General features: G+C 47.5%; 1 protein-coding gene across 1 annotated transcript in view; it reads right to left on the bottom strand.

The window, feature by feature from the left end:
- Positions 1 to 383: 383 nt before the first annotated feature.
- The window catches only part of ASB18 (ankyrin repeat and SOCS box containing 18), a 284,810-nt gene continuing 271,776 nt past the window's right edge, over positions 384 to 13,417 (bottom strand). The window contains exon 6 of the mRNA XM_069613973.1: positions 384 to 2,619. Coding sequence (XP_069470074.1) covers positions 2,434 to 2,619 — 186 coding nt within the window. The 3' untranslated portion in view covers positions 384 to 2,433. The remainder of the gene's footprint in view (positions 2,620 to 13,417) is intronic.

The following is a 13,417-nucleotide window of genomic DNA, read 5'->3' as shown; positions in this document are numbered from 1 at the left end:
TTTCATGTAGTGCCATGATCATTTTTAGCAACCCCCACCAGGCCAAACGCTGCTAAATAATCAATAAAGACAGCCTATAGGCGATATATGGTTTAATACAAAGCTTGTAAACCAATTGTGTTTTGGGTTGTCGTGTTAGCCATAGTTGAGTGACCTGCCATGAAGCCTGTTTGATAAGGTGATAAAGATGTTTGGTTCCATGTGATTATAACAAATCAAATTACAGAGAATGCTTTAATAACGAAACTTTTATAACAAAAAATATACATTTTTTAATGTATTTTTTCTTTTGGAGTCCCCCTAGCCACCCTGTTTCCCTATGCTTTTAAGCCCATCCCAATCCCCCACCCTTTTAACCCCTTATCCCACCCCATACACATTTTAAACACAAATCCGATACTTTTTCATTATTATTTTTTCTTTATTACAGTTATTCTCTGTTTTCTATTCGTTAAAATAACTGGATACCAAGATTTTCTATCCTCAACTGATATCATTATGTCATTCAACAGAGTTTTAGAAAATATTTTGGCATGTCAGTCAATGCAATTAATCTATAATGAGCCGGGGCTGCTGTAATACACATTTTCCAGAGTTTGGGAGTTTCTTCCCCTTCACCTATTGCAGTGAGCAACACATGTACTATTTAAGCCCATTCTGCTCTGCATTTTATTTTTAATTTATGCTTATGGTTTTTTCAACAAAAGAAATCGAAAATTAGTCAATTACAAAAAGCAATCAAAAAGAACACAAATCGCATAAATGACATCAAGTCACCATTAGAGAAAGGAGAGAAAAAAGGAAGAGAAAAGAAAAGAAAGAAACAAGAAAGAGAAGAGAAGAGAATGAAAAAAGGGGGAAGGTAAGGGAGAATAGATCACACATACAGATCATTAAAATGTCCCCAAATATCATCATACTTACCCTGCTGTTGCTTGAATTTAAAATGTAGAACTCGAGGGAAAGCCCCTATTTTAAGTACTTGGGCAACACATGAAGAAAAACCGAAAAGAGTTCCTAACAGATAACATCATTCATCTTATTCAATTTATTTCCGCAGGTGTTAGTCCAACAACACATTAGGCTAGACTCTCCTCTACTATTTTTAGGATTTCAGTGTGGTTTTCACTGGTTGCCTCTTAAACTGAGAATGAGTAATACACTCCTTCAAGTTCTTAGATCTTTTTAGGGCAATTCTGGGTATAGGTTTCTTGGGTAAGGTAAGCCGAACGGGAGGCCAACATTTCTTGATTCTACTTTTAAATTGAGCAGTGTTTTGGCAATAGGTGGTCCCACATGTCATCCTTTGCCTTTCATCTGTTCTTTCTTGAGGTGTAAGGAGCGTTTCCTGTGGTGTAAACCATGCTCTTTTGGAGGACTGGCTGACCAGTTCCTTAGGATAACCCCGTTTGCTTAATCTAGCATCTGGTTTGGTGGCATGTGTGCAGAAATCGTCTATGGTAGTGCAATTCTGGCGTATTCAAAGATTCTGGCTGTATGGCAGATTTTGCTTCAATGTTGCTGGATGGACGCTAGTGCAGTGCAGCAGAGTGTTGAATGGATCACAATTAATGTCAGGGTGAACTGGATGTTAGGGCTGCGTTCTTTGATCCATGCATGGAATTCATTCAATGTATTCTGTGTACCTCTCCAAATGAAGATGATATCGTCGATATACCGACTCCATTTATAAATGTTATTATGAAATGGGTTATCCTGAGAGTACACAAACAGCTCCTCAAACCAGGCCTTATTAATTATAGCCAGACCTGGCGCAAAGGCCACGCCCATTATTCTGATTAATCAGAATGAAAACGGGAGGCTGAAGTGCAAACTGTATAACAAATCAACAGAGCGCAACACTCTGCTGCACTTCACTAGCTACCATCCAGCAACAGTGAAGCAAAACCAACATACGGCACACCACTCCTCATATGAATTTGCCACAGCCAGTCACACCAGAGGCTATTGCCCTGCTGGAAGGGGCGCATGATTGCCTTCATCAGTCCTTTCTAGCATGTGGGAGAGGCAGGCAGTCTTTATGATATAAAAGCAAGACATTGTTTTATCCCCATTAAGTAATCAGGCAGCTCGAGTGACACCATAGCAGAATGTGCTCTGGCATGTGGCACAGTGGCAGTCCAGTTTCTTAACCAGCCAGGACCTGCACAGGATGTGGACATCCTGGGAGCAGTGAAGTCAAATGTCCTACCTTCTTCCACACATAAAGCACTTTCCACATCTTTCGAAGGATGTTCATAAACAGAACTTCTGTCACCATAAACTAACCCTGAAGACCATGATCCCATCTCAGCCCGGGCTCATTGCCCTACAGGGCATTATGGAAGAAAGAGAGAGAGCGGTCCTTCACCATATGACTGCATAATCCAACACAAAGAGGCTGGCACACTGCCCACTAGGCTGGGCGGTTCTTTACACCAAGGACCCATCGGGTTGCAGAAGCAGGTAGTCCTGTAGGATGGTAGGCATAGGCAGTTTGGGGATGAGGCAGTGGCACTGGCTGCCGAAGTGTTTTCGGATGGAACAGCGGCACAAGTGCTGAAGACTGCGGGCGCAGGAGGACAGCTGCACGAGGGACTTGTAGAATGACAGGTGTGTCTGTTGAAGAGGGTGAACAAAAGAGAGCATTAGAGAGCTACAGATACTAGGTGGAGACATAGAAAAAGAAAGGAAGATGAAGAAAAACTTTGTGGCCTATCAGGGCATTTTCTAATAGGCTGGGGAAGGAGTAGTCACATGTCAACCTCTCTTGTGCCTCTGTGGTTCTGTCCACTCCACAAACTGTCAAATACCTTGTACCCCTAACCTACTAACTGCTATCTATGCTCTTCAACTTTTTCCTCTTAACTGGGATCTTGCCAGCCTACCTTAAAGTAGTCACTATTTCCCTCATATTCAAGACTCTCTGCTAACGGTAACAGCCTTGCCAATTATGTTTCTTCTCCCATACTATTCCAAAATCCTAGCACGTAATTCCTTCAATAGGTTCAACAGATAATTTCAGGTTGACAGGCTCTGTGAGCCCTACTAGTCTGGGTTCCAAAGGCACAAGTAAACAGAGGATTGGGCACTAGTGGCTGGATCAACTCGCACATCACTGAATGATTAATTACGTGGTATATATTGCATCAAAATTGGATGTGCAGCAAGATCACGGGTACTGGGAGAGGTTGCCCACACCTCATGTATTGACTGGTATGGATGTATTCACTGGTAGGGATGGCACTCCTGTGCTCATCAAGTTTCTTGTATCTACTCGATAATCTGGTGGACAGTGGTTGTATCAAAAACATGCCAAAAGACTTCCCATTATACTGCACAGCAGGAAAAAGCTCCTACAAGCTTAGCTCATACAAGCCCGCCTGGGCACGATTTTGATGCAACCCTTGACCACCAGACCATCGAGTAGATACAGGAAACTTGATGAGCACAGGAGTGCCATGCCTACCAGTCACATTTGGAATTCACTGAACTGGAAATCCAACGAAGCCACTAAATTGTGGGGAATTTTCGAATATCATAGCCTGCAGAAAGACCTAGATGGGTTGAAAAAATAATGAAAACATACTGTGACAAATTTTGGAAACCGCGACTAACTGTTTGTATTAATCAGAGCAAGATATCTGTGGTTTAATCCGCACTTGATTGCAAAGGCATCAATCCACGGAAATGGCTTTAAGTCACATCGCCAATTTTCTCTACTGTCCACCACTACAAACTCGCATTCTGTCATGTCTCCTGTCACAAGACCCCGTTCTTGCAACCTCGGTGCCCTTTTAGGTACCCACCATTCCCCCTCTATATCCCGTTTAGCTCCACATACCCGACGGCAGCAGTTTGGTGATCAGATCCGGCACACCCGGAAGAGGAGAGGTTTGGACGGTCACCCGAGATCCTTGCGACCGTTCCTCCACTTGCAAGTACCATGGCGTTATTCAACGGTGTGCCGTGGACATCGACCCTACCTGGTTTCGTGTTGGTCTCCGTGTCACGTGATCAGGAAAAAGCGAGTACCTGATATCAACATGGAACACGTGACACAGAGCATGCATCATGTGACTCGGGTCACATGACTCATCAGTGCAGTTAAAAGGACCAGGTAAGCGCTCAAACAATGCTTCACAGCTGCTTCACTGAGTACTGTTTGGTGCTTTGTTTCTTTGATATCTACGGCTACTTTGACTACGGACAGCTTTACGGATTCCTTTGTCTCTCCCTCGAACTGTCATACTGTTTTGTCTTTCCTGGAACTTCGACTCTAGGCTCCGTTACCTGGTTTTGATCTGGATTCCCCTGGACTTGTCGTTACCTGCTGGCTTCTGACTTTGGATTGTTTGTTGGACTGCTTACGGATCAACCTACTCGGCACACTGATCATTGGTCCTCTCTGCCCGCTCAGGTGTTAATACTACATCCAGAGTGCTACTTAAGACTTACCCTCCTTCTGCTGCTGCCGGTTATCTGCAGGCTCCTACCCCCATTGTCCCACCCGGGGTATGGTAGGCATCCGTTTCCCTTCCATATAGGTAAGGCTGATTGTGGTGCCTCTCTGGTGTTCTGATTATATACTGCATTGCCATTGTTTTATATGTACTCATTGCTTGCCTTATAGTGGTCAGGGGTCCTTACGGCGTTCCTGGTTCCAGTCTGACGGCACTCAACACCTGTGGCCTCAAGGACTGCACGGGCAGTTGTCTTACTATCTTCCCGTGTGGTACTTGGGGACGGATGTTCTATAATCTACACGACCATCAAGACAGAACAGACTGTGAAGCCTGACTGGTCGTCCAGATTATGGAAGCCTCAGCCGGGGATCCCGTGGCCGCTCTAATGCAAGCAGTCACGGCCCTTAGGACAGACATGGCTGCAGCCACAACCGCACTCCACCACCGCCTCGACTCCCTACAGAGTGCACGCCACCCATTACCAGCAGATTCCGAGTTTGGGGATACTACACCCCAAAACCCAGGTCCCTCCATGACCCCCGCAGCACCTGTTCCAGTGGTGGTACCCACCCCATTCCCTCTAGCAGCCCCGGTAAGGTACCATGGCAATCCCAGAAAGTATCGCACATTCCTAAATCAGTGTAAGCTCCACTTCCTCTGCCGACCCCAGGCGTTCCCTGACACTACCACCAAGGCTGCCTTTTTGCTTTCCCATTTGACTGGTGTGGCAGCAACCTGGGAGAATCCTTTGTTAGAAAATGACCATCCAGCCCTCTATGATTTTGACCTCTTGGTGAGGGAGATGGCCAAGGTGTTTGACACTAGGTACAAGGCTCAATCCCGGGACCTGGAACTGTTGGATCTTACTCAGGGCAGACAAACCATCATTGAATATATAACACATTTCAATCAGTTGTCTGCAGAAACATCCTGGCCTAAGAACAAGAAGGCTGTGGTTTTCTATAAGGGATTATGTAGCACTATGAAAGACGCCCCCTCGGTAGTGCCATCTCTTCCAGCCGTTTACCCTGATTTGGTCGATCTGGCTTTGCAGGTAGACGCCCGAAGAACTGAGCGTCGGGCAGAAGCTGGTCTTTCTGGCAATCACTCTCTTCCTCCACCAGATGCACCCAGTGAACCCATGCAAGTAGGTGGCATACGTAGTCCCATAACCCATGTTGAACGTGAACGCAGAAGAACAGACAATGCCTGTTTTTATTGCAGTCTCAATGGGCATTATGTCAAGGAGTGCCCTCGTCGTCCAAAGAACAAGAACCAGGGTTTTCAGAAAGCTCACCCTTGAAAGTGGGGGTAAGGGCGAGCACTTCTCAGATCCCCTCTGAAGCCATCCCCACTTTCGGTCCCATAAGACCAATCATAGTCCAAGCTCTGTTAAAACCTACCAGTGACTGCACACATTCTGTACATATTGTGATCGACTCAGGGGCTACTGGTTGCTTTATAGATATCACACTGGTCAATACACTTAACCTACCACTGATCGCTAAGAAACACCCCGAGCCGGTACAGGCTGTCGATGGGACCTCCCTCGCTTCCGGCCCAATCAAGCAACAAACCGCCCCCCTTGAGGTAGTTATACAGGGTACCCATAAGGAAATGCTTTCCTTCGACCTCCTTTCCACACCTCAGTTCGGAGTCATTATAGGCATCCCCTGGTTATGACAACATAACCCGTTGATCAACTGGGGTACAGGTCAAGTTCTTTTTGAATCCGAAACATGCCAACACTACTGTCTTGTGGAACCCAAGGGAATGCCCAACCCTGCACGAGCCCTTGGGGCTGTTGCCTTTCTGGCAATTGGCGAGGACACCGACTCACCTATGGCCTTGCATATGGTAGGTGCAGTCCTAGCCGGTATACCCACAGCATATCATGACTCCCAAGCTGTGTTTGACAAGGCATCGGCAGAGGGCCTGCCGCCACATAGGCCATACGATTGCCCCATAGACCTGGTCCCCGGTGCTTCAATACCAAAAGGCCGGATCTATTCCCTGTCAGCATCAAAAGAGCTGGCCCTAAAGGAATACATACAACAAGCCTTACGCTTGGGCCACATCCGACCCTCAACTTCACCCGCAGCAAGCCCTATATTTTTTGTCCCGAAGAAAGAGGGGGATCTCCGCCCTTGTGTGGACTACAGGCGGCTAAACTCCATCACGATCAAGAACCGCTACCCCATCCCTCTCATTTCCACGCTCTTAGGCAGACGAACACATGCCTCCATTTACACCAAACTGGATCTCTGGGGGGCGTATAACCTGATCCGCATACGCAAAGGGGATGAGTGGAAGACAGCGTTCTGCACCCGTAAAGGTTTAGTCGAGTATACAGTGATGCCCTTCGGGTTATGTAATGCCTCAGCCACTTTTCAACGTTTCATAAATTATGTGTCCAGCGACATCTTAGACATTTATGTTGGAATCTATCAAGATGATATTCTTGTGTTCTCCCCTTCCCTGGAGGAACACATCATCCACGTTAGAGAAGTGTTATCCCGACTAAGCAAGAACGCACTTTTTGCCAAACCTGAAAAATGCCAATTTCATACAAAGAAGTTTAATTCTTGGGGTTCCATATATCACTCGGAGGACTGATTATGAATCAGTCTAAGATCCGCGCAATCACGGATTGTCCTGTTCCAGTGAATCTTAAAACACTACAGTCCTCCCTAGGATTTGCTCATTTTTATCGGCGTTTTATTGCCAGATTTTCTTCCATTGTTGCCCCTTTAACAGCCTTGACCAGTCCCCTTGTCCCTTTCCATTGTCTACCGTACATCAGGCAGCCTTTGAGTCTCTTAAAACATCCTTCACCACAGCCCCAGTCCTCCAACACCTGGATCCAGAACTTCCTTTTGTCGTAGAGGCTGATGCGTTGTCCTTTGCATTGGGGGCTGTCCTTTCCCAACCATGCCCGACGACTGGCCCTTACCCCCGGTGGCATACCATTCACATAATTTCACGTCCACTGAATCACACTACACGGTCACTGAGAAGGAGCTCCTTGCCATCAAGGACGTGTTTCAAGTCCGGAGACACCACCTTCTGGGGGCTAAACACCAAACAATTGTATACACTGATCACAGGAATCTACAAGAGCTTGCTTCCCTTAAATGTGTGAACAGCCGACAAGTACGTTGGCATTTTTTTTTTGAGGCCTACGACTTCTTGATCAAACATAGGCCGGGGGTGGTCCACGGGAAGGCGGATGCATTATCCCGTTCCCCAGGGGGTGTGTCACTCCCATCTTTTCCAGATATGTTGTTAGAGCAAGGTCACGTAGTCTGTGCCTGTACTCACGACCCATGTGGTCCGCTATACGCCAATGGGTCTCGCAACACCCTCACACACTAACAGAGTGGGATCCTGTTTACCAGGATGGACTGCCCCTCGTACATGGGAAACTTTTCTTGCCCACTAGTGACACTCGTAACCAGGCGCTAGAATGGTCTCACAACGCCGCCATCAACGGACACCCAGGGCAACAACGTACCCTAGATCTGCTAAAATGTTGGTACTGGTGGCCGTCGATGAGACGCGATGTAGAGAACTACGTGAACACCTGTTCGGTGTGCGCTCAGTGTAAATCACGCAGGGGTCGCTCACTAGTACTGCTCCAACCACTACCAGTGCCCCCAAGGCCCTGGCATACAGTCACTCTGGATCTGATTACTGATTTGCCTCGAACACAAGGTTATGACACAATTTGGGTAATGGTGGACTTGTATACCAAGATGGCTCGCTTTATTCCTTGTACAGGTATCCCTTCCGCTCCCACCTTGGCCAGATTGTTCTTCAAGTCAGTCTTTTGTCTTTTCGGACTACCTACGGTTCTAGTGTCAGATAGTGGATCACAGTTCACGTCCCGCTTTTGGCAGGCCCTTACCAAGCTTCTTGGCATCGATGCACGGTTCTCCTCCGCTTACCACCCAGAGACCTATGGGCAGACAGAGAGGGTGAATCAGGCTTTGGAGCAGTACTTGCCTTGTCTGTCTCTTCAGTATCAGAAATCCTGGCTCCGTCTGCTTCACCTCGCTGAGTTCGCATACAACAACACCTTGCACTCCTCCACCGGGTCTTCCCCTTTCTACTCCCTTTATGGCCAACATCCTCACACCCTTCCGTTCCCTGAATTCACAACGTCCAGTACTCCTGCTGCCATTGCCTGTGCCCGCGACCTGGTCACAGTCCATGCCAAGACCCTCACCCACCTACAGGAGGCCCAGTCATCTATGAAGGCAGCTGCCGATAGGAAGCGGGTGGAGGCTCCCAGGTACCGCATGGGTGACCGTGTTTGGTTGTGCTCTCAATATTTAAATACTCCAGGGTGCCGTAAACTGCTTCCCCGATTTGTGGGTCCTTATCGGGTATCCAAGGTCCTGAACCCGGTAGCCTATCGCATTGCGGTCCCTTCTGCCTGGCGCATTCACCCGGTATTTCATACCTCTCTACTCAAGCCCTGCCCTGACCCTATCCGTATTGTCTCTCCTCCGGCCCCTGTTTCTGTTGTGTCCCCTGATGTGTTTGAAATCAGTGGCAATCTGGGTTCACGTTTCTTTAGGGGGCGATTGCAGTATCTTGTGGACTGGTCGGGTTACGGTCCCGAGGATCGATCTCGGGTGCCTGCTCTGGATGTTCATGCCCCTCGGTTTGTTGCCCGCTTCCATCGGGATCATCTGTCCAGCCCACGGGGTCGTGGGCCTTTGGGGGGGGCTCTGTCATGTCTCCTGCCACGAGACCCCGTTCTTGCAACCTCGGTGCCCCTTTAGGTACCCACCATTCCCCCTCTATATCCCGTTTACCTCCACATACCCAATGGCAGCAGTTTGGTGATCAGATATGGCACACCCGGAAGAGGAGAGGTTTGGACGGTCACCCGAGATCCTTGCGACCGTTCCTCCACTTGCAAGTACCATGGCGTTATTCAACGGCGTGCCGTGGACATCGGCCCTACCTGGTTCGCGTCGGTCTCCGCGTCAAGTGATCAGGAAAAAGTGAGTACCTGATATCAACACGGAACACGTGACACGGAGCACGCATCATGTGACTCGGGTCACATGACTCATCAGTGCAGTTAAAAGGACCAGGTAAGTGCTCAAACAACGCTTCACAGCTGCTTCAATACGAATGCTTACGGATCAACCTACTCGGCACACTGATCATTGGTCCTCTCTGCCGGCTCAGGTGTTGATACTCCATCCAGAGTGCTACTTAAGACTTACCCTCCTTCTGCTGCCACCGGTTATCTGCAGGCTCCTGCCCCCATTGTCCCACCCGGGATATGGTAGGCATCCGTTCCCCTTGCATATAGGTAAGCCTGATTGTGGTGCCTCTCTGGTGTTCTGGTTATATACTGCATTGCCATTGTCTTATATGTACTCATTGCTTGCCTTATAGTGGTCAGGGGTCCTTCCGGCGTTCCTGGTTCCAGTCTGATGGCACTCAACACCTGTGGCCTCAAGGACTGCATGGGCAGTTGTCTTACTATCTTCCCGTCTGGTATTTGGGGACGGAGGTTCTATAATCTACATGACCATCAAGACAGAACACATTCACTCTTATTCTTCTTGACCTTTTTGCAGCCTTCAACACTACTGATCACCACTCTCTGCTTCTCACCCTCTATAGCCTCAGAAACCAGAACATAGCACTTGCCTGGATAGCCTCCCTTCTTTCCGATCCATTGTCTTCTATCTGCTGGAACAAGAAAGCCTCTACTTCAACCGTCTCCAATTAGGAGTCTTCCATGACTCTTTCTGTGGCCCACTACTCTTTACCCTCTACACTCCCTTCCTAGGGAATCACATCTCTTCCTTTGGATTTCTTATAGCTTCTCCTTGATGATAATACACAGATTATCTTCTATTTCCTTACTTCAAAGACCTCTCTTCAAGGGTCTCCGACTGTGTTTTGTTATCGGTCACTAAGTGGCACTATTTGGTCTCATGCTTAACTCTTCAAAGACAGAAAATAACCACCTCCCTTCCAGAATCCCTCTGTTAAGTGACAAATTTATAATGCGCACGTTCGCCCTGAGTCATCTTGGCGCGAAGGCGAAAAACACTGTCAGGTGAACAGCTCAGCACTAAAAGAGTAGTGTTTTAAGAAGAAGGCGGAAGTGAAGATGATTCTCAACATCTCGCAAAGCGGGAGGGAGGACGTTCCGGAGTTTACCGGCTGCAACAGAGAAGGCCCAGCCACCCATTCTAGTCAGAGGGAACCTAGCAACTACAACAAGATGAGAGGCAGCATACCTTAATGCATGTTGGGGAATGTAGGGCTGATATTTCTGCTGCAAATACTCAGCCCCTTGATGATAATAGGCTCAGTGGACTAAGCACAATGCCTTAAACCTAATCCTCTCAGCCACCGGGAGCCAGTGATGGGCACGGAGCACAGGGCTGATGTGGGCACTATAAGGGGTGGAGGTAGCCACTCGAGCGGCTAAGTTCTGTAAGGGCTGCAGCCAATGAAGAAGACCGGAGGGTTGAGCCAGGTAGAGGGCATTGCAATAATCAATGCGACTTATAACCATGACCGAAAACACCCAGAAATGCAGCAAAGGAGGCAAGAGAGGCACCACCTTGCGGAGTATCTAGAAGAAGAAGTGTTCAGCTTTGCAAGTTGCCCCGAACTGAGAGGCCTTGGAGAGGGTAGCCGAAAAAAGGTCACCCCCAATTTGTTAATTAAGGCCACCGGGACAGGCATTTTACCCAATTACGAAGGCCAGAAAGAAGAAACCCAGAGTACGGGATCAGGAGGCCAACCCTCTGTCCTCCTATCCTCAACAGTGACCTTTCTTCCTGATTGCCTTTCCCCTCCTCAAGGGCAAAAACCGGGTGGGGAGGTTCTTTTTGACAGCAACCTTAGACTGCACCAGTTTATCGCTTTCACAGCTTTTTATCCTGGCTTAACCTGTTTGACATCTGATAAATCTGCATCTACTCACCCACCACTTCACAAAAACTCTCATCTCTAACCTAGTCCTCTATTGCCCTGACTACTGTTGGAGCCTCCTGACATGCCCACGTCTGTACTCATTTACAACCCCAATAAAATTATCAACTTTACATCTCACTCGTCTCCTGCATTTTGTCCATGTCTGCCCACTGCATTTAAGCTTGCTGGGTATCCGTCCAACACTAGTCCTTCCTTAAATTCCTTCTGATTTTCCTTAAATCAGTTCATGGTCTTTGTCGCGCCAACTTATCTGGCTAGCTTTATCTCTTGTTGTAAACGTGCTCATGCCCCTGCTCTATCCCTGGCCAACCCTGTGCATCCTTTCACTCCTGCTCCTTCGACATCCTCTCCCACACCAGTGAAATGCCCTTCAGCACACATCATAAACATCACCAGCATCTTTGCATTTAAGGGTATCCTCAAGTTCCTCCTTCTCTCATCGAAGGAGCTCCTGATCTATCCCTGCAGATCCCCCCTTACACATTTTGACCACCTTCACCCATATGTATTGTGGTAGGCTGAATAGTGAAACAAAAGACTTTGAGATTTCAAGTGCAAAAGTATCTTTATTAACACAAAACAGCAGTTGGATAGAGTTGGGAAAACAACTACCTATTCTAGTGACGCAAAAGCCTAACTAAGAAGGTGGCGGTTGGGACAACAACAAAACAAATTGACTATTTGGTTTCTATCTTACCCCTTGTAACAGGAACTTGTCCCTGTGCCGTTCTGTTCTTGGGCCAAGAACCTTAAAGAAAAAAATCCCATGTTGGCCAGCAGAAATAATAACCTACTATTAAGCAGTCCTGTGGAAACTCTCCCCTAGTGTAAACAACAAAAAGTTTCCAATGATGGCCCAACTAAAAAGTTCAAACCTATCCTTTAAAAGCCTATTCCCCATTCAAACAAAGTTCACATGTTTTCTTTAGAAAGGATTTCGGAGCTGTACTCAAAATACGGCCACGGCCACTCTGGTCTCAGCAGCATCTTCAGCCCTTTCTCAGGTTTCTCGTTGTGGCTCAGCTGTGTGGACCTTTCCCATTCTGGAATGCTCTTCTTGGCATTTGATTAGGATGCAACCCTTTGGCCCCCTGAGATACAGTAACCCTTCTCTCTTTCCCCTAAGTGTGTCCAGGAATTTCGTTTTACAACTCCCTCTCATCTTCTTAGGTCCCAGTTTAGACCATGGTCCAACTTGCTCCCTCTTAGACCTTTTCGTGGCTCCTCCAATTGAGCCATTAGTTTGGTGCCTTCCTTGAATCAGTGTCTGGGGATCTGGGATCAGAGATTCACGTGGCTCCTTCAATGCATCCTCTTAGTGAAACCTAGGCACAAGGGTCGGCACCATCTTGGATTGCTTGTCTGTGCAACCACAGGCCCCTGCAGATCTGTTGCCTTGTTGGAAGCTCCTGCAAGAGCCATTTCTTCACTCTCCTCACTGCTGAGCTGAGAATTTGGTTTGATGGATATGTGTTTCGAGGAGTTGTTGTGTGTGACAATGGTGGTGTCGTAGTGTCCATCATAAGAGCTCCTTCCAACCTGAGTCCAGAGGGATTCTGTCTTGCGATCCTGGGTTCCTGATGTACTGGCACCAAAATACCCTGGGTGAAAATTTCCATTGCGTTCCAATACATAGTGGGCTGGGACATTTAGTGCTGAAAATGCTAGTTCAAAAGTGAGTGAATGGCTGCTCCCCTCTTGTGAAAAACTGTAGTTCTAAGAAAGGCCTAACATAGGACATTAGAAGTTTGTTTGCCTATATGACTGGGTAAGTGCCCAGGTAATTTACCAGTAAAAACTATTCAACTCAAGCCTTTACTTGTTCCTGTCCCTAGTATTTGAGGTGGTTCTCACCCTCAAACAGAAATGAACCCACTTTCCCTTTTTTGAGATAAAAGACCCCCTCTTAATCCTAGCAAGGTATTGGCCCCTCCTTTGCACCCACATCTTGTACCACACGGATAAAGACG

Source organism: Ambystoma mexicanum, chromosome 9 (genome assembly GCF_040938575.1).
Source record: "Ambystoma mexicanum isolate Mex_15411 chromosome 9, UKY_AmexF1_1, whole genome shotgun sequence".
NCBI lineage: Eukaryota > Metazoa > Chordata > Amphibia > Caudata > Ambystomatidae > Ambystoma > Ambystoma mexicanum.
The sequence above is the reverse complement of the archived record's forward strand: the minus strand, read 5'-3'. Positions and strand labels throughout refer to the sequence as shown.